Source organism: Vicugna pacos, chromosome 15 (genome assembly GCF_048564905.1).
Source record: "Vicugna pacos chromosome 15, VicPac4, whole genome shotgun sequence".
Classification (NCBI taxonomy): Eukaryota; Metazoa; Chordata; class Mammalia; order Artiodactyla; family Camelidae; genus Vicugna; species Vicugna pacos.
The window spans coordinates 20,462,882-20,484,351 of NC_133001.1; the positions used below are offsets into that span (position 1 = coordinate 20,462,882).

Consider the following 21,470-nt stretch of genomic DNA (forward strand, 5'->3'; position numbering starts at 1 on the left):
TTCAGAACAATTTACAAGCTCCAGATGACTGAAAGTTTTCTCATGTCCATTTGGCATTCAAGAGAGAGTTTCACCAAATATATTCTGAAGAATAAATCTGGCACTCACTAAAACAAAGAACTCACCAGTGACATACTTGAGGCAAATTAATATCACATAAATGCAAATTTGCCAATATTCTTTGAAGCCAAAGCTGCAATCCAGCCTCCATGTATTTCCATGAGTCCTTTTCTAAAGCACAAACCACCAATCACATGGGTTAATGTTTGGGGGGTATTTTAGCAATCAATTTAATAAAAACACATTATCTTCTGTGTAGAAATTTATAATGGGGTGTGTGTGTGTGTGTGTATTAGAAAAAACTTAGCATGTGCTGAAAGCTTAAATTCATCTCTTGGCCTGATGCTGACACCAATTCAGTGACAAAAGATAAGATAAAAATCAAAGAATTTTAGGACTAAAAAAAAAATGTTAGGAGCAATCTCTTCCAAGAACTTGTTTCAGTAGTGGAAAGTGTATCAGAAACCCACATGTGTATTCACCACAAGGACATTTTCCATATAATGGTAAACTTAGCTATTCAAAAATATTGAATTTTTAAGTATCAATATGCAAGCAGCCCAAGAAAATAAATAATCAACAGTATTCTTGCAATACTATGTAACAGGGCTATCAGTAGTCAGTGATCAAATTTTACCACATCACTAAAAAATCTAATATTTAACAAATGAACTCTCTCTATGAAAGGCAAAGACTTATACAGCCAAATCTGGCCCCAGCAGTGGCTTCATTTCAACAGCTTCATAACGGCATTGTACTTTCAAAAACCAACTGGACCTAAATATTGCCCAGTTGGCTACATGGCCAGAATTTAGAGGCTAATTCTGGAATTCATAGTCTCTAGAACACCAGGGATACCCGTGGTGGGTCCTCGTTGGGCACAGTTCGCCTACACCTTAATCAGATACTCTTAGAACTAAGCCACACTGATGGGACATCTTTGATTCAGATGCACACTCAAAAGCAGACAAAGACTTAAAATCACAATGAGTGGTCACTGACATATGTAAATCTCTTCTGAAATTGTGATCCCCTTCCCCAACCAAAAAGATCTTCAAATATTTAAAATCTCAGATTCCCCTGGGCTCATAACAATTTAGCAAGGTGAATTTATCACAATCTCCAATTGCAATCTGCTCAATCTATGCATCCAATTTGAATCTCTGTAGTTGTACCACATTGCAGAAATCATCCATGCCTCTGTTCTACCCCTGAAATCCTAAATTCAGTCAGTGGTGGGGAAGGAGTAACACAGGAGAGAATTTACAGCAGGGGTTCTAGTACCAGACAACCCCCTCTTTGCTGCTAACTACCTGTATGACCAGGGCAAGTTACTAAACTGCTCTGTGACTCAATTTCCTTTTCAGAAAAATTGGTGTAATAATAGTGCTGTTGAATTAACACTTGAAGTGCTTGCTTCAGTTCTTACATGGTGTAAGTAGTACATAAGTGTTAGCTATTCCTATTTATTATCAATAAGGAAATAAAATTTTATAAGCCACTTGAAATGCAAAAAAAAAAAAAAGCTATCCCAGAGACATTTATTCCAAAATTGCCATCATCTTAGGATATTGCTCAGTGTGGGGCCACAGATTTCCAGGACCCAGTCATTGAACTTTCAGTGACTAAGTGTCCAGACCCTGATTCTTCTAAATATCCTATAAAGTAGAGAGAATTACACACAAAAATATGGAGAATTTTTTTTAACCTTAATAGCCTCTTTTATGCTAACATGCAATTAACCTGATTATCTGATTTACAAAGCTCTTGGCATAAACCAATGAGTGATGAGTCACTGTGACCAATAATAATAACAGCAGCAAAGCTATGTGCAAAGAACTGTACTAAGAGCTTTATATGCATTTTCTTATTTAACATCCATAAAAACTCTATGAGAGAAATTACCATTATTTCTCATTTAACATGTGAGAAAACATATTAAGTCCCCCAAACGTTAAGTAACTCTCACAAAGTCAGTGAGTGGCACAGAAGGATTTGAACCCAGGCTCTCTGGATCCAAGCCCTATGCGACACCACCCCTTTTAGGGTGTGTCCATCATTTCTGAACTAATCACTGTGTCTATAGATTTGATGTTGATTGGGGGAGCCTGGGCCACATGCTCACTCAAAAAGTGAGGGGAAAAATAAGCTCCCGACAAATCATATGGACTGGAAATGTTCAAGGCCCACATAGTGTCTGGATTCAAGGATAGTAAAAAATAAGTAGACAAAGGATAGAGCACTCCCTAATTATCCATAGTTTCACTTTCTGCAGTTTCAGTCACCCAAGGTTTACCATGAGCTGAAAATATTATATGGAAAATTCTAGAAACAAACTAATTTAAGTTTTACATTGTGCACCATTCTGAGTACTGAGATGAAATCTTGAGCCATCCTACTCTGTCCCACCAGAGACCCCCAACCATTGATGTCTGCCTACAACCAGTCACAGACATCATCATGGTTCAATGATCCAGGATCGCCAGAAGCAGATGATCCTCCCTCTGACTTATTGTCCGAACATTAATAGTAGCCTAACACTAAGTCACAATGCCTAGTCATTCACCTCACTTCATCCCATCACTTGGGCATTTTATCATTTCACATCATCACAAGAAGGGTAAGTACAGTATAGTAAGACACTTTGAAAGAGAGAGACACCACATTCACATAACTTTCATTATACAATGTTGTTATAATTATACTATTTTATTATTATTGTTAATGTCTTACTGTGCCTAATTTATAAATTAAACTTTATCAAAGGTATGTATGTATAGGAAAAAGTATATATACAGTTCAGAATTATCTATGGTTTCAGCATCCACTGGGGCCTTGGAACGTATACCCCTAGATAGAGGGGACTACTGTATAAATGAAATAAAGGCTCAGGGTGGATGCACCAGCTCCTGGCCTGTCTTGTAGCTCATGGAGCCAAACCTAAACTTAGACATTTTAACAGCCCATATAGATTGGGTTGACTTTCAGTCAGAGGAACCTGAAATTGTGGGCCTGGTGCTCTTTGTATTTTTCAGGCTCATTAGCACACAGAAACAACTTAAACCACTACAGAAGACAATAATTCTGCCACATCACTGGACCTAATAGCCAGGTTCTGAGCTTTGACATTCTTGTTGCACTGGCATTGGGCCATTTCTCCTTATTTTTTTTGGACCTGTGAGATTTTTCTTTGTGTACACTTAGATGCCTTCTATGGGCAAGACTGGTCATGGCCTACCACTGTAAGGGAATAGATGACAAACAGACAAAGGAAATGTGATAAATACAAGTAAGTACAATATAGTAACCACAAATAAATGTTTTTAGCCAGGTCAATGTTTGTGCAGAACTAACTCAAAGAAGTTGAGCAACTGCCATGGTTACCCAGCTAGGGCTTGGCAAGAGTCCAGGCAAGAACTTCTGGGTCCTGTCCTATTTTCTTTCTTCTACATCTTTTCTTTACACCTTTAAGTTTGCCTAGGACTGAGGGCTCCCTTATAAAAGTTGGTCACTGGTTATTTTTCAAATCACATGAAGAGAAGCCAGAGTTGCCTTCCTGAGGCAGTGATGATTAAAGGGAAAATTCAAGTCTTAAATCTTTGAAAAATCAGACACACACACAAAGGTGAGGGGATGGAGGAGAACTCAGAAGCTGATCCAAGCAGAAGTGGTTGGAACATTCAGCTTGCCTAAGGTCAGAAAGCCTGGGAATCTCTCTTAACAGCTTCTCTCAGGAAATAGCCAAGGCCCACCACTCTGGAGTGCAGGACACAGGTACAACACATCACAAGAGCCAGAGCTCCCAGAGTAGGATCCTTCCTCATGATAGAAGTGAGACACTTTCTACTTCAAGTAACTGAACACCTGACTCAAATTGGCTTGGTCATAAGGAAATATATTACCTTACAAAACTGGAGTGTAGAAGCAGAACAGAGTTCACATCTGGCTGATTTGGAAGCTCAACAATCAGGGCCACATTGTGACTTTCATGATCCCTAGCCACTTTTTCCTTCATGGGCCCCTTCCTCTATTAAAAAAATTATGTTTTACAACTGCAATGGTATAAAGACAAATATAATCCAGGCTGAATGATATTTATTTTTTTCCTTCTGACTTCAACAATTTGTGGAGAACTCCAAGAAGTATAATGAGTTCTAGGGTCAGTCAGCCCTCTGAACAATTCAAGATTCAGGTTCTTTCTCTCTGTGGTTGGCCACTCACAGCATGCATCACCTTTATGCTGGGGCTGGCTTACCTGCAGGCTGTAATTTGGCTGCCAGTGACAACAGACTAAAGGGCTCCACTGTTCTCTGCTATTGTGAGCTTGGAAAGCCTTTCCTCTAGGGAAAGAAATCCTTCCTTTCAGTTCTGATTGGTCAAAGTGGGACAATGCCTTACCCTGAAGCAACAGAGAATGCCATTGCTGATTTCATTAGCTTAGATTAGTCAGGAGATACTCAATTGTAAGGAATACCTAAATAATCCTGGGTTATTTTAGGATGGAGGAATGGTCTATTATAGCCCCTCACACTGTATGTTCTAATATCTAAGAACAATCATTCACATGTATTTGATATTTACCATGAGTTTCTACTCAATTATCACAACCATAAGAAGTAGAGTAAGTTACCCTCGTCATTTTACAGAAGCAGGATCTGAGGTTTACAGAGCTTAAAAGATTTGCATTTTAAGCAAAAAGGTAAGATTTTGTAAACAGTACACAATAAACAGTCCAATAAACTGTAAACAGTCCAACACAAAAAGGACTAAACACTAAACAAAAAATTAATGTTAGACTTCACCAAAATTAAAAATGTTTGCTTTCAAAAGACAGTATTAAAAAAATGAAATGGCAAAGCAAAAACTGGGAGAAATATTCAAAAATATGTATCTGACAAAGAACTTGTAGGAAGATTATATTTAAAAAAAAATCTACCACTAAGACAGAAAACAAAAATAAAGAAATAGATTAAAGATTTGAATGGGCTCTTCAAAAGAGAAGATATAGTGATGGATAATAAGCATATTAAAATGGTCAATATCATTAGATATCAGAGAAATGTAAAATAAAACCACAATCAGATGCCACTTACACACCCTCTGTAATGGCTAACATTATAAATTATTGACAACACCAAGTAGAATTTCACATATTGCTGATAGGAATGTAAAATGGTTCATTCAATTTGGGAAATAGTTTGGCTTTCTTTATAACAAAGTATAGATTTCTTATAAAGGTAAACATACCCCTACTATATGACCCAGGGGTTCCACTCCTAAGTATTTACCTAAAAGAAAGGAAAATATGTCCACACAAAGATTTCTACATGAATGTCCATGACAGCTTTATTCATAAAAATCCAAATATCCATCAACAGGTGAACAGATAAACAGATCAGGGTATATCCACACAATGGAATACTACTCAGCAATAAAAAGAAATAAACTTCTGATATACCTAACAACAAGGATGCACCTCTAAAGCATGCGGAGGGAAAGAAACCAGACACAAAAAAGTACATACCCTACAATTCCATTTATACGAACTTCAGCTGAGGAATGGCTGTAAAGGACTGAAGGTGTAAGTAAGGAGATCAGTTAGGAGGCTGTTGTAATAATCAATATGGAAGATGGTGGTGACTCAGACAAGAGTGGTCACAAAAGAAATAATGAGAAGTGGTCCAATTCTGGACATAGTTTGAAGACGGGACAAACAGAGTTTTCTGAAGAACCGAATGCATGGTGTGTGAGAAAAAGAGAAACAAAGTGTGACTCCATGATCTTGGACCTGAGCAAATGGAAAGATGAGACTGCTATTAATTAAGATGGTGAAGCATATGGGTAGAGCAGGTTGGAAGAGAGGGTGAGAATTAGCAGACCTGTCCAGTTTGAAATATCCATTAGGTGTACAGATGAAGATAACAAGTCAGTAGTTGGATATACAGGAAGAGTTCCAGGCAGGAGATAGAAATTTGGGAGTTTTAACTTATTTTTTCTGGGGGAAAGGATTGAAGATAGGTAGAATTCAAAAAGAAGTAGAAGAAAATATCTAGCCAGATCTTTTTAACTATACAAAAGCAAAGATCCAATTTTTTTTTTTTTTAAGTTTGGAGGTTATTACTGACTGGAAAAACAAACATTTGCATTTTGGTACCAAAATCTTCACTACTATTAGCAAAACCCCACATACTCAAGTAAGGTTCAGAGTTGCAAAACTCCTCTGATCTTGTCCAATATTGTGTAGTCTGCAACCATACTGGCAAGGTCTGGGCACTCCACTGCATACCTGAAAGACAAGGAAAGGCTTATACCTAACAGCCTTTCTCTCTTGCCCTCTCTACCATTTTCCCCTCTGTGGTCAGTCAGCAGGGAAGGGAAAGGAGCTGTTCCTCTCCCTCCCACCTTCTATTTCCTTCTGAGGTCAGAGTCAATACCTTCTGCCTGCATATTGTCTCATTCAGGCAACTATATTTGCTTCAGAAGGCATGTTGCCTTGGAGGCACACTATTAATCTGACTTTAGAGTTGGAGCTTTCAGAGATAACTGCAATCTGTGTGGTATGATTTGAAGAAGCCAGAAAAAATAATTTTTTTTTTTCTCTCCAGATTCCTGAAATTCCACCATTTGTATGAAAGGTGAGAGTGAAATGCTCAACTTTGAATGACCAGTACTGGGGACTCCCACAAGTGAACAAGAAGAAAGAAGAAAACAAGTAGAAGAGAAAAGGAGCCCATGAAAAAGGACGTTTTGAGAGACCAAAAAGAACCCAACCTCACAATTCTGTTAGTGTGAGTTCTACTTGGCCCACTCCCAATACATGGAACTCAGTAAGTCACAAATATTTGTTGAATGAATGGATTCTCATTTTTCTACATTTGAGGAACCGGACCCTCCTTCACTCAAAAAAGAAAAGAAAAAAAAAAGCAATCTTAAACAAAAGGCTAAAGAACCAGTTCTATGAATGGGGTTAATTTTCTCTCCTAGGATTCACTTATTTGGAAAAATATCTGTATGCAATTTCTCAGGACCCTCACAATATCTCTGGCATTCTCTGACTGTTGTTTCGGGGTACGGCATTGTCCCACTTTGACCAATCAGAACTGAAAGGATTTCTTTCCCTGGAGGAAAGGCTTTCCAAGCTCACAGGAGAGATGTCTTCCCCTCCGCAGGGCACAAAAAATTGCCCAGGAGGCTGGAGCATCACCAAGGCTAATTCAAACTCTAGACATCACATGCCAAACGTGCCATCTTCGGCCTGGAGTTCCGGAGCGTCTGGAAGCTAAAGGTGAAGGGCTGGCAGAGAATGGCAGGCGGGTGGTGGAGAGGACCCTTGGAGGAGGGGGCGCGGACCTCGCTGCGCAGCGCGCTCTCCCGTCCGGTTTGCAGCGCTCAGCACTTGCACCTCCCTCTGCTCTCTCCTCCGCCCCCCTTGCCCTCCCCCTTTCCCTCCCTTTCTCCTCCTCCTCCTGCCGCTGAGGCCGCCGAAAGACCTCGCCAGTTCAGACCCACGGGGCTGCCCTCCCCTGCGCTCTCCCCTTGCTTCTCGGGCCTGGAGCGCAGCGCGGCCGCGCAGGTAGGAGCCCCGAAGCGGGGGTCACACCAGCGCGCACAGTGCCCGTAGGGCCGCGCGCTGGGGAGTAAGTGGGGTGACTTGAGGGGTGCAATGGACTTGAGCATTGCCCCACACTGTGCAGAATCTCTCAGGCAGAGGGAGGTGGAGGTGTGCGGTCTCGGAATGTGATCTGTCAGCATGTGCGAGTACCTGGGTGACATCTGTTTGGATGGGCCTGTGTGTGCGCGCTGACAATCAGCCGACAGGACTTTGCGCATAAAGGTTTTGAAAGTTTCAGGGGCCCAAAGTGCAAGATTTAAGCCACACCTGGATTCCATGGGAGCTGGTTAGAAGTTGGAGCGCTGAGCAGCTGTCCGGGAACTGCCGCCTGTTTAACATACTGTTAAGAAAGGAGACCTAGCCTCCCTGGGGGCGCCAGGCCGGTGCCCTGAAACTGGTTTCTCCGGCCGTGGTGTGGTTCCCCGGTTGCGGCCCTAGGCAGCCCCGATCCTGAAGTTAGCATTTCGGGGACAGAGGGACTGATAAGGCACTAGGGAATGAGACGCTTTGGATTGCTCCTCTACAGTACCTGGCTGGGGCTTTTAAACAAAGCTGCGCACAGAGAACGCGTGGAAATGCCACTCTGAGAGTTTGCGCTGGGAAATGGGAAAAGGCTCTCTGAAGGGCAGGTATTCTACTAGTGGAGGAGATTGCTCCCCCGTTTTATTCTGCTGTTTTGTTTAAAAAAAAAAAGTTTGAATCCAAGATGACTCATTGGTTTACAGGTATTACTGCTGAGCTGTGCAAGGAACTTCACTAGCTGAAGGTTGGAGTACAGGGAAAGCCTTAACGTTTAAGGGAATGTGAGATTTGCTGCCCCACCTCCACCCTTGTAAAAAAAAATGTGCGGTCTCCTTTGAAATTAATTACCCTTATTCTTTCTCTTTCACCCCCTTTCTGGAGCCTGTTGTGTAGATGCAGTATAAAATGTACGCTGTATATCCTTTGTATATATTCAGAGCAGCCGGAAGGAGTAAAGCGAAATTTAATTCCGCAGCAGTTTTACCGTCTTCGGTGCCTCTTTTGACCAAGGGAAGGTTGAGGAGGGGGAGGGGAGATGAGAAAGTAGATTGAAAGTTGGGTATGATGGAGCCTCAGCCTCCTCCGCCTTCCCTCCCTCGCTTGTTACTTCACAGCTGAAGTGTTATTTCCTCCGCAGCAGATACTAAGCATCGGTTTGTCCTGTGTTTTCTTTGAGATTCATGATGTTGAGAGCCCTTTTCCTAACTATGCTGACGCTGGCGTTGGTCAAGTCACAGGACACCGAAGAAACCATCACGTACACGGTAAGGGGTGATGGAATTTGAGATAAGTGCGGTTCCGCGGAATTCTATGGCACAAGAGAGACTTTATCCACTCCTGCCAGCCTATGTGAGCTGTTCTCTGTGGAGGGTAATAAATTAAAGAAACTTTAGCATAGTTCACGTTTAAGATTCGTTGTAAATTGTCCCTCCTTTCAAAAGTGCATTTAGATCACCATTTGAGATAGGGACCAAAATGTAAGGATTTATGTAGGGCCAAAAAGAGGAACTCCTTTAAAATAAAAACCAAAGTAAACTACATGTTTCCAACACATTCAACAAATTAATGGGTATAAGTAATTGGAAAACCTGGATTCCCATATACATGCAGATGAAACCAAAACTCAAGGACTAAGGCTTAAGTCAAATAAGAATGTTAAACATCACAAAAGCACATCACCTCATTTGTGCATGTGACTTATGTTCTCTTGTAAGTGGACTTTCTTGACTTTATAAAGACTATCATTCATTTACTATATAACACATAACTCATCTAAATGCTGGTCAGATAGACTTTGTGTTACCAGGATGTGGTATTTGGTAAAATGGTTTTAAAAATTCATTGTTTGAAATTTGGTTTTGCATTTTTCTAATTATCATATCTGATATTTTCAAGTAATTTTTGATTAATTAGTTAATTATATGGATATAACCAATGTTTAATAAAATATTGAAAATACCATCTGACCCTCTCCCACTGCCAGGGATGGATATGGTGAGAACAAAGGGCAGTACTTAACCTCACTTGTGGTGAGTTTGTTGCACCTCTGTTTTGTGTTTTCTAGTCTTTAATCAGTGTTGTGAGGCAAATGACATTTGTCCTGGATCAGAATATGAAAAACATATTTTTCTACTTGCTCCCAATTTAAAATTAAGTAATCTTACTCAAAAGATTTTGAAAAATTTCTGAAAATAGAACTCTTAAAAGTGAGCTAATCTCAATTACTGATAATAAACATTATCTCACTTTTTTGGTACCATATTATCCCTAGAATGTTAGTATTCATCTGGCAAATGTTCCTTGTTGTTCATATCAACTATAAATCAAATGGGGTTTAATATAAATATTTTGTTAACTTAATGGTAAATGTAGTTGCTTCCTTTGCTGAAGATAAATAAAGCAAGAGAAATGAATACATGTGTTTTTTTTATCTTCAAGTGAAATTGTTTTGTTATTCAAGCTAAACTTACTACCTTCTTGGGGAGCTAAAATTAAATTAGCTACTCATTTTTATATTCATCTAATAAAATATTTTATTGCTTTTATAATTGCTTATTGTATATCCCCTTCCCTTTGCTAGTCCCCTAAATCTTACTCATCTTTAGCAGAGAAACTTCCCTGTTGATTAAACACTATAACAGATTTCCCAGATATGACATCCTTTTTGTGTTAAGATTAGATCCATTCTCTTTTGCATTGTGTATGCCTATTAATTCATGGTTGAAGGACAAGATGTAACTTTTTTAGTAACTCCACTGTGTAGACTATCTCCTCTTCTCTTCAGCACAGTATGAGGTAAATGGCATCCACTTCCTTCTGCTGATAGTAGAACTAAAGATTAGAGGGGTACCTAACTTAAGCCAGTAAAGTGGTGAAACTAAATTCAGCCCAGGCTTGTTTAATAGTAGATCCATGCCGAATGCACTAGAGCTGAAGACCTAAAACAAACTGCAAGACTTCTCTATTTAGCATACAGATTTATTCAAGTGAACTGTCATTTTGCCTGGCTTGGAAGATACTTTTCAGATGGATGGGCTCATATCCACAGGATAGCCTCATATTCTCCTTTCATATTAAAGACAGGGTCCATTCAGTTATTTACTCATCAAGTATCTGCTGTATGCATAAGGAATTCTCATCACTATCAAAAGAATTTATTTGTTTACAAAAAAAAAAATCAGACCTTAACCTCAGGGAACTTACCCTGGGAAAATACTGTTGAAAAGTACAAAGTTCACAAGCAAGTACAAATCATATTATTAGACAGATTATACACATTGCTAAAGAAATACAAAAGCAAGGTGATAATTAATGTTCACATTGACATATTGAAGGAGGTAGAACTCTGTGCTAGTTTTTGAAGGAAGTGATGACTTTGGATTATTCTAGAAGGTGGAAGAGGCACTTGAATCAGAGAAAGTGGCATAATCAAAGGCTAGAAATGAAAACAACCAAATCAAGTCCAGAGGGTGACAAGGAGTTGGGTAGTGGGGAGAACCTAGAGATGGTCAAAATGGGAGACAAGAGGTCTACAGGCCACTGTGAGCTCTTAGATGGAGGAGCAACATAACCAACAGAATGAAGAAAGATTATCGTGGAGGCTTGTGTGCAGCATGTAGAGCTGTGGAGACCTGCTAAGGAGACCTGCCCACTCATGAGATCAGGAAGGCCTACACCAATGCGGTAGACACAGAAATTAACACAAAGTTAGCAGAGCCTGAAGGAAGATAATTGGAAAAGTTGATGTTAAAGTTGTAATCCTGGGTCCTGAGAAAGGTGGTAGTGCCTTGGACAGTGTTGGGGCAACTGGAAAGAATTAGTTTGGGAGATAAAGTGAATTTAGTTTTCACTCTGTTAAGTCTCAGAGATCAGTAAAACCTCTAAACTCATCTCTCTGTCTCCATTCAGCTACTTACTTGCCAAGCATCTGTTGTGTGCCAAGCAACTCTTGGCTCTTATAAAAGAATTTAAGTTTATTTGTTTGTTTACTCTACTTTTGCTCAATCCTTCCTGAAGCCTCTCCCTCAAATCTGCATCTGATCAGATGTTTTCTTGAGCTAAAAAGTCCTTCAGAGGACTCATCACTTATACCAGTGTTTCTCAAGAAGTAGCCCATAGATGACTTGTTTAAGCATCACCTAAGATGCTTCTTAGGAATTCAGATTCCAGGCCCCTTACCAGACCTACAGTCAGAACATTTGGTTGTGCCCAGGAATCTGCATTTTAAAAAGCACAAGAATGATTGTTAAGCATGATAAAGCTTGAGATTCACTAACTTTCAAGGTAGAATTCAGTTCCCAGGTTTGGCCCTGCCTACTTCTGTAACCTCACTCCAGTCACCCAGGACTACTTGCAGCTCCTTCCTTCTTTAATAATTTTGCACCTTTGCTTACATGGCCCCTCATCCTAGAATCCTCATATCTCCCTGGAAAAAATCCTGTAAGACCCAATTCACTTGTAGCTTTGTCCATAAAGCCTTCCCTTTTACTCTGCCATGTCCACACACAGACTTGGGTAGAGTCCATCACTCTTTTCCACAGGTAACTTGTGTCATGACACCTGACATCTTGCTCCAGCTTGTCTAGTGGTCTGTTCTCTTCTGACCTGTTAGCTGCTTGAGAACAGGAATCGTCTTTGCATCCCCAGGGACTAGGATAGTGCCTGGTATGAGAAGGTACTTGACAGATGGTTCTGTCAGTGAGCGAACTAGAGAGGACCTGCAGGAACTGAAGCTAGGAGGCAGGCCAGGGTGTGAGAGGGAGGCTCAGGACTCAGCTGAATAGGAGTGACAAGGAAAGCCAGGTGCTGGAATGCTCTAAGAAGATTTGGAGAGACAAGGAATAGTCAAGGGCTGAAAAAAAGCACTCAGTTGAATTTTTTTTTTTTTTGGTAAAGTTTACAAAGTGGAGGAAGGGACAAATAAAGCAAAAAAGCAATCAGAGAGATTGTGGAATATTAGTATCAAGACAGAGAGGAAGAAGTCCAAGAAGATGGTTCTGGGCAACTTGGCCCAATGTAAATGCAACAGAAGAGTTGAGACAGCTGGTGATTGAGACAGGATCCCTGACGCAGTCCAATGCACAGATGTGTCTTAAAAAAAAAAAAAAGCTACAGAATGTTAAAATACTCATCACAACATCTATCTATGACCCTAATACAAAGATTATTGCCGTAAGTAGGAAGCTTTTAGAGTGACTTCTTAGAGAATGGACACTCAATTAACTGTCTCCTGCCCCATCTTGTTTTTTTCACAGCAATGCACAGATGGATATGAGTGGGATCCTGTAAGACAGCAGTGCAAAGGTGAGCCAACTTCAAAGACTTCCCATCTGAACACAGCTTTCTGTCTCCATCTCCTTTGTCATTCATGTCCTGTTTGTATTATACTAAAAAGGCATGAGCATGTATTTACATGCTCAGTTTTCCCTCTAAGAAGATTCCTGACTTATTTTATTACTGATCACAGATATTGATGAATGCGACATTGTCCCAGATGCTTGCAAAGGGGGAATGAAATGCGTTAACCACTATGGAGGATACCTCTGCCTTCCTAAAACAGCCCAGATTATTGTCAACAATGAACAACCTCAGCAAGAAACACCAGCAGCTGAAGGTGTGGGTGCAGCTGCAAATGCAGCTGCGACCTCAAGTACAGGCACTGGGGGTATGGCAGCCAGCGGCATGGCAGCCAGTGGAGTGGTGCCTGGGGGTGGTTTTGTTGCCAGCGCTGCTGCTGAAGTGCAGACTAGCCGAAATAACTTTGTCATCCGGCGGAATCCAGCTGACCCTCAGCGCATTCCCCCCAACCCTTCTCACCGGATCCAGTGTGCATCAGGCTATGAGCAGAGTGAGCATAACGTGTGCCAAGGTAAGCGTGACTTACTATGCTAATGAGAAAGTTCTTGCCCAAGTGCACCTCGTGGTGAGGGTGATAACAGCTCACATTTACTGAGAGCTTCCCACTTGCCAGGCTTTGTGCTCAGTGTTTTGCCTGCATTATCATATTAAACCATCGCAATAATCCTAAAAAGTACTTGTTGCTGGCATCGTCATCATTTTACAAATGAGTAAACTGTGTCTCAGAGAGGTCATCCATGGTTCTCAACCTTAGCTGCACGTATTTAGAGTCATTGGGAGCCTTCAAAACTTCTCTATGTCCAAGCCACACCCCAGCCCAAGTAAATAACCATCTCTGGGGGTGGGTTTCCAGGCATCAGTATTTTTTTAAGCTCCCCACGTGTTTGCAGTGTGCAGCCACGTTTGAGAACCAAGGGTCACACAGGTGGTGAGTGCAGAGCCAGCCTTCAGACCCAGGCAGTTGTGGCCAGAGTCACAGCTGTCAAAAGGAGCAGCCAGGTTATTCATTTAGAATTTGAAATTGTGCTGTCAAGCTACTCCACAAATATCCCCCTTTAAGTTCTCAAGCTTTCTTTTCATTGAACTTGCCACTGACTAATTTTCCTCACTGAGGAATAAAGAAATGGGATTTCTGCTTCTCATTACGTTTGGGGGAGTCCCCCCCCCCTCACATTTATATCTATTTTTAAGCTCTCATTTGAGCACATTTCACTTATATCACTTACACCATGGCACCATCTGCCTGGGTTTTTCTGTTTATTTTCACAAAGAGTGCACATCACTGTGTATTCTAAAAACAGCTGTAGACTCATGCTAGCAAAGTGATAAGAATCTTGGGCTTTGAAAATGTGAAGGATATTAACTAACTGGACCGTGCTGGGGGATTTTGTTCCTCTTTGCCTACTTAGCAAACCCTTTCAGATTTGCCTGGAGTGACCACAGGAGCTCCAGGCTCCTTTTCCACTGCTAGGGGCTGACTGGGTAGACCCCATAATACTCCAGAAGTGCCTGATACACACGGGCCCAGGAGTTCTTACTTTCTACCTGCATGAGTGAGGAAGAGAGCACCTTCCTCACTCAACATTGAAGGGTTCAACTGGGGGCACCTAGCTGCTGCATTAAGTGAAAGAAGCATCTTCTGGTCCTTTGGGGCACTGCCCCTTATCCACTAGTGTTGTTTTATCTTCTTTATAAAATAGAGTAGATTTTAAATGGTTTATACATGAGGTAAAGAAACCTATCAAGCCCTGATTTTTATTATTTTACATTTTGTGTTCAAATTTTAAGTACCCCACATCAAGAGCTAACGCATGCTGTGATGGTGTCACTTTTCAGAGAGCCTATCATATTAGCATCTGTTTTGTGTTACTGTCATGAGTCAGAATTCCAATATTGATGATGAATGCTTCGGCATCTGCTTGATATTCAGATATTTAATTTAAGGATTATGTCTAAGAAATAACCTCATGAGGTTATTTCTATATATAAATAAATATATTTATACATATAGTGTATGTATTTGAGTGAATATAGGTTTTAAAATACCTTGAATTTATTTAAGATATCAACTTTTAATTGTGCTATTTAAATACATACTTATTTTGCAAGGTTTGGTTGTGTTTTTCCTGAAAGTGAAGTTTTGCTGAAATTTTTGAAGTATTGACTTTCATATACTGAGTTACTTTTTACACTTCAGAAGAGTGCTTTAATGGTACTTAGGAGGAAAAATCCAGATAGATTAATGGATCACCTATCAGAAACTATCAAAATAATTTATCATCCATCACTGACAATTGTGATTGAAAAGAAGAACAATGCCTAGAACCAAATGAAGAATTTCTAGAATAAAACATATTCAGGATTTACAACATGCATTGGTTACAGTAGAAACTGTATCATTAAATGTGAATAATAAAAATGAAATCCCGTTTAATTTTTCTTAAAAAGATTTAGGCTACCTTATAAAGTAAGTTACTTTTCACACATTAAAATATTTATAATCCTTACTTCTTTGGGAATTTCTTTTTAGTTATAAGTTAAACTATTAAATGCCTTGCTTATGGTAGGTGCTAAATACATATTAATTGATTGTGTGCACACAAGAGTATTTCCAACTCAAACTGTTCTGCATAATACAACCAATTTCTAAAACTTGGGATTGGGGGGTCTGTATCATTAAAAGCAGGGTTAAAAGTTTTTTTGGATGACTTAAGGCTTAAGTTGGATTTCTTCCCACCTCACAATTTTGCAAAGTGCCCATAAATGTGGATTTACTTAATTGTTGATAAAAGGGGGTTATTTCATATGATAACAACAGGATAATCTGTCTAGGGAATCTGACTAACATTAGTCAAGTCACACTTGTGCCCGTTTATTATTGAGCTAATCAAACATGCAGTCCAGCTTCTTCTAATTGCCTGCAGATGTATGACATTCTCATTCCAGGCCAGCAGCACAAAATAATGTTTTATAACCAGTGTGAAAGTGTGGGGACCTCCGCTTAAAACAGTAATGTGCTCCAAGGACCTATATTACTGACATCATTGTGGAGTTTGAAGAGCCTTCTGTTTTAATAAAGATCTCCACTCCCTTTTAAATGTTGCATGCTTATGACCAGTAATCCAAACACATTTACCATGGTCGCTGGATCGAAATAAATGAATGCCTTCAGATGAGTCATATTTGTATTAAAATTATTTCTTTTTTCCACATATATTTTTCAACAGGTACAGTTTATCATTACATAACAAAAGCTGAGGCCATTTTTTATGGAATGGCTGAAATCTGGATTGTGTTTCAGTGTTAAAGTCAATTGTGCCTTTGAATGGACTATTACCAACCAATCACAGGCAGCACCTAATAGTTTAAATACCACTAGATATTTTAAAATGTATTCTATTTTATAAATATATTTTTAACCAGCTTTCTATGTTTTAACATTTAGTGAAAACATGATCCCTTTACTCTTTTTCACTTATTTGTGCAGTTTTTCAATTTTGTGTAAAACCAAGAGGTTTAAAATATAACATAATTTTCCAAATAATCAATTCACAGTAAGCAGGTTTTTTTCAGGGAATTGTTGCCAACTGAGCATGATACTGGGGTGCCATTCCCACTGAGAACTTCAAATGATGGATGCCATCTTAGGCAGCTATCAAATTACATGAAGATCATTTCAGTGTAACATACCTGGAGTCATGTAAAAACAAAGTTTTAGAAATTAATAATTTCTCCATATCATATACCTCAAAGACAACAGATATTCATCTGCTCCACAAGGAATTTGGATGAATGGGGAATATACTGTAATCCATTGATGGTTCACTTTATTTTTCTACATCTTCAGTGCATAGTCACTATGTAATCTTCTCCAAAGGAGATGGAGTTAGAAGTCACTAGTTTGAGTTGAGAAAGGATTTTTTTTTTTTGTCCCATGTAGTTTTCTAAGATCCCTATTCTTATAGGAAAAAAATCATTTGGGAACTGGCAAATAAGAGAAAGCATCAATTGCCTAAGTGAAAGGAATTTGTTCACTTAATTGAACTTTCAAAAAATTAGATGTAAGTATTTTGTATAGCTGGTAATTAAGCCATTACTAAACTCAGTCAGGATTTACAAGTGTCATTACTAACTTCCAAAAAAAAATGGCATCAAAAAGTGAACTCGATACAAATGTCTAATCAAGCTAACTGTGGAGCCAAATCCAGAGTGCAATACCTGACTTGTATTATATAAGGTGTAACTAAGAGACGTGAAAACATACCCTAAGGTTTCCAACAATCCCTGCCTGCCCAAGACTGTCCTGTTTGAAAACTAAAAGTCCCATATCTCTGGAGATGCCTCAGTTCTGGGCAAATGACATTGCTGATCACCCTAGCAAAACCCCAGTAACCAAATGTCCTGCATGTAACAGACAACAGTGTGAAAATCCCAATGTTAGAGCCACATTTTCAGGTTAAGGCATTGTTTGTCCAGTGAGACTGTTTTTTGTTTCCAATTTGTTTTGAACTGTCAAAAACCATATTCCATTGATTTTTATGTACCTGGACAGAGCCTTTTTTTTTTTTTTTTTTGCAGTTGTCAGGATCCTACCAGTTTATCAATGAGCTGGTTTCCTCATTGTTCTACATTGCATATGTCGCATACCTAGACATTAGCACCTACGTACTTAGATACATGTCATAGCATAGGTAGCTCATCTTTCCTCTTTTCCGCTGGGAAAAATTTTACCACACAGCCAAGTTAAACACCATACTTTAACTATAAAGTTTTGTTTCCCAAAAATTTTTTTTTAATTTCAATGATTTTATTTGATTTTTATCATTATTATCTATGATGCAGCAGCAACTAAAAAGCTAAAAAGAAAAAAAGAGTTGCCTTTTATAAGGCCTAAAGTAACAAAAGAATTATACTCAGGGTTAAAAAGCTCTACACTCTTGGGGATCATCTGTTATCCTCTGCACATTTCTTTATAAACATAAGGATAACTAAAATACTATTTTGAAAAGGAAAGAAGTTATTATCTATACGTCTACTTTAAAAAAGAAAAACTTGAACTAACATGTACAAATTCTCAGATGCTAGGGCCATCTTTCTTTGACTTCTTTCATTTGAAACTTAAATGATCTTATATCCAAAAGAGGATTTATAAATTATAGTGTAATCAAGTAGCTTAGCATTCTTAGAATTGTCATTACCAAACAGCTTTCAGATACTACCTTTTTGTTGATCCTCACTAATGTCATTAGGGCCTCTAGTTGCTTCAGTTAGTTTTGTGAGGAAATGCCTAATAATTACACAGTTCAGTGAAGAGCTTTGATCTCAGAAAATAGATACTTTGTAAAAAGAAGACTATAATTGAGTGAATTATGATATTAACAGAAAAGAAATATTTAAAGCAGAAAGTAAAATGGGTACTTAGTCTGCTTACAGTTCATTGTTTTTAGCTTTTAATTACCTTTGAGCATCTGAAAATTCTCTAAGGCCACATAAATGGATTGGAGTTGAGTCTACAGAGAAAACTTAATTACTTTTTAAATGAGTTGATACTGTGTAATAGAGGTGATTGATTTCCTCCTGAAAAAACTAGCATTATTTCATAATTTACTTTTCCAAATACTGTAGTTATCGAATTTCAGTTAATTTAAGATTCATTTTTAATATACATTTGTAAATAATATGTACATATATATGATTCATGCATAGTCAGAAAATTCCTTCATAAAAATTGAGTGACAAGTATTTAAGGTGGAAGAATGGAAGGGTCAATATGGTCACTCTTCTGCAACAAAAGACTAAGTTATATAACTATCTAACTCAGTGATTTCCAAAGTGTGGTCCCCAGACCAGAAACATTAGCATCATCCAGCAACTACTAGAAATGCAAAATCTTGGGCCCCACTAGACCTACTGAATCAGAAACTCTGGGGATGAGGCTTGGCAATCTGTGTTTTAACAATTCTATGATTTCAATCCCTGCTCAAGTATAAGAACCAGTGCCCTAACTTAATCTTAACTTTAGGAAGCTTCATTCAGTTATAAAAAGGACAGAGAACAGGGTCAGAATACTTTACATGGGATATGAGAAGTAATGAAGAGAAAACATCAAAAACATACATTCTGCTTATAGGACAGAATAATATTTCTATTTCACTTCTCTCACTTCCTTATTGTTATCACTAGTGCTCTAATCCCCATACTTGATTGGTCACGAGTCCTGGTTAGGACTATATCCCTGAACCAAGGACATAATATGTGTGATCTAGAGGAAAAGGGGGCATCTTGCATATCTCTATAAAACCCGCAAGTGTAAAATACTATAACTGCCCTTAAATTGTCAGTTGGTGAAACTCTCAGTTATGTTGTGGCTGTGGTAACAACTGATGCTGTGATACCTGTACCTTCTACAGGCATCCCCCTTACACTGATTGTATAAACTTGTGAGTTGAGGCATGGTTCTTTGGAGGTTCAGTTCATGCAGAGTCACAAAAGAGGAGGAGGTTGACTAATTTGGGCCTTAAAGTGTGTTTCAGTTACCAGAGTGGTAGGAGATCTTTTCAATATCAGGTGCATAGCTGACATCTCAGATTCTGTGAATACCATGAGATATTAGAAGATTATCCACATAAGTATCTTCTATTTAATTTAAACTTGATCAAAGATTTCCTTTCCATCAAAAACAAGAAGATTCTTATTAAAACTAGCTAACACAACCTGTGGAATGAATTTTCCTCTCCCCATAGAAACAAAAAGAAGCAGATTAGAGTAGGATTGCAAGCCTGGGTAACTTCAGGAATGTGCACTGATACTGGTTCATTATTTCTTTCTCCAGCAGAAAGTTTCAAACTATAGTCTCTGAAATCAACAAGTTGCCCCATTTGTAAGGATTGCCTCTGCACTTATTGAATTATTGGCACAATTTTATTCTTTGAAACCAAAGAATAAACAAAATTTGTCCCAAATGTGTTTGATTTTGCACGAATGTACAAATAAGTAATTCACACCACATCTGAAATTCATTAGCTTCTTTTTCCAGGCGGTAACTGCAAATTGCACACTCAAAAACAGAAGTGATCAAGAAAACTGCATTCAGATATTGGCAGAAGAAAACAGTTGTCTTTGCAAGCATTTAGCCACAACTGCAGGCTTGAAGCTTGAACCTAAATGATTTGTAAACATTTAATAAAGATGAAGTGAAGAAATGACATAAAAGGAAGGCTAAATGCCAGGATACTGGCAGCAGTATGGATAGCTTAATGGTGTAAATTTCATATGACCACAGATTAAAAAGAGGGACAGAGAGTCAATCAATGTTAGGTAAATGTGTATTAAATAGACTTAAAAATAGATTTTGGCTAACTCAAATTCTAAATCTTGAACTACCTCTGAATTAATTGTACTTCCATACTAGTCAAGTGTAACCAGGCAATATCACAAGTGAAATTGATCAAACACAACACCATTCAGTTAATTCAATAAATTCAAATTTGTGAACCACTTTCTGTTGTTCTTTGATAGAATCAAAGCAGAAGGATGGAGTGGCCATTTTCCTTAGGGAACTTGCCATCCTTGACCCATGAGTTATCAAATAACAATAAAAGAAACAAAATATCGCTCAGTAAAATAACACATGGGACATCACAAGAAGCACAAAATGAATCACTCAGAGTAGTAGTAATGTGTGATACAGATATCCTTACAATTTACTAAAATCCATATTTGGACAGAAAAAGAGAACAGATCCCCAGGAATGTGGTCAAGAACAAAAGTCTGGTTTCTCCCAGACTTAGAACATTTAGAAGAGATGGAACATTTAGATGAGAAAGAGATGTTGAGAGGTCTGATGAGGAAATTAAGATCCAAACAGCAGGGGAAGTAAACATCTTGTAGCCAGTCAGGACAAGTGAAAAGCTCCTTTGTGTCCATGTTCTTTCTACTGGAGAATGGTATCCCAGGAAAGTCCCCCAGAAGCAGTGTGCTACTGATAGGAATGCTAACAAAGTAAGGGGTAGGAGTATGTGGAGGAAAACAAAATTAGAAAGTACACATGATGCTGAAGCACTGCAGAGCAAACATCTTTGACTAGTTCCATCCTCAGTAACTCTCCCCAGCAAAATACTAATCTGTTCCTCCAGCTCTGTCTCAGTATCTTCCCAAACTGTGTCCTGTTTTACCTATGATTGAAAAGGCACTAAGCAAACGTTTGTGTGTGTGTGTATGTTTGAATAAATGAATGGTTTTTAATCATCAGAGAATTTAGGCTTAAAACTTACCCTGAATTTTGAAACCATCCTTGAAAGTGAGCTATTATGTACCATACATGTATAAGGTACAGTTCTCAACCATATATGTATCAAACTTCTATTAATAATTAAGGCCTTAGATATCTTGTTCCTATTTCAAGTTTAAGCCACTTGAA

The 21,470-nt window shown here is 38.7% G+C and overlaps 1 protein-coding gene and 1 long non-coding RNA gene across 4 annotated transcripts in view; one reads left to right on the top strand and one right to left on the bottom strand.

The window, feature by feature from the left end:
- Positions 1-21,470, bottom strand: part of LOC140685688 (uncharacterized) — a 261,132-nt gene that overhangs the window by 41,820 nt on the left and 197,842 nt on the right. The window lies entirely within an intron of this gene.
- Positions 7,318-21,470, top strand: part of EFEMP1 (EGF containing fibulin extracellular matrix protein 1) — a 58,863-nt gene continuing 44,710 nt past the window's right edge. The window contains exons 1-4 of one of the 2 annotated variants that reach the window (XM_031675548.2): positions 7,318-7,345; positions 8,871-8,958; positions 12,949-12,997; positions 13,161-13,562. In XM_031675548.2, the coding sequence (XP_031531408.1) occupies positions 8,875-8,958; positions 12,949-12,997; positions 13,161-13,562 (535 nt within the window). In that variant the 5' untranslated portion in view covers positions 7,318-7,345; positions 8,871-8,874. Of the gene's footprint in view, positions 7,346-7,482; positions 7,634-8,870; positions 8,959-12,948; positions 12,998-13,160; positions 13,563-21,470 lie in introns of those variants that run through there. The other variant, XM_006217732.4, reaches the window with a different exon arrangement.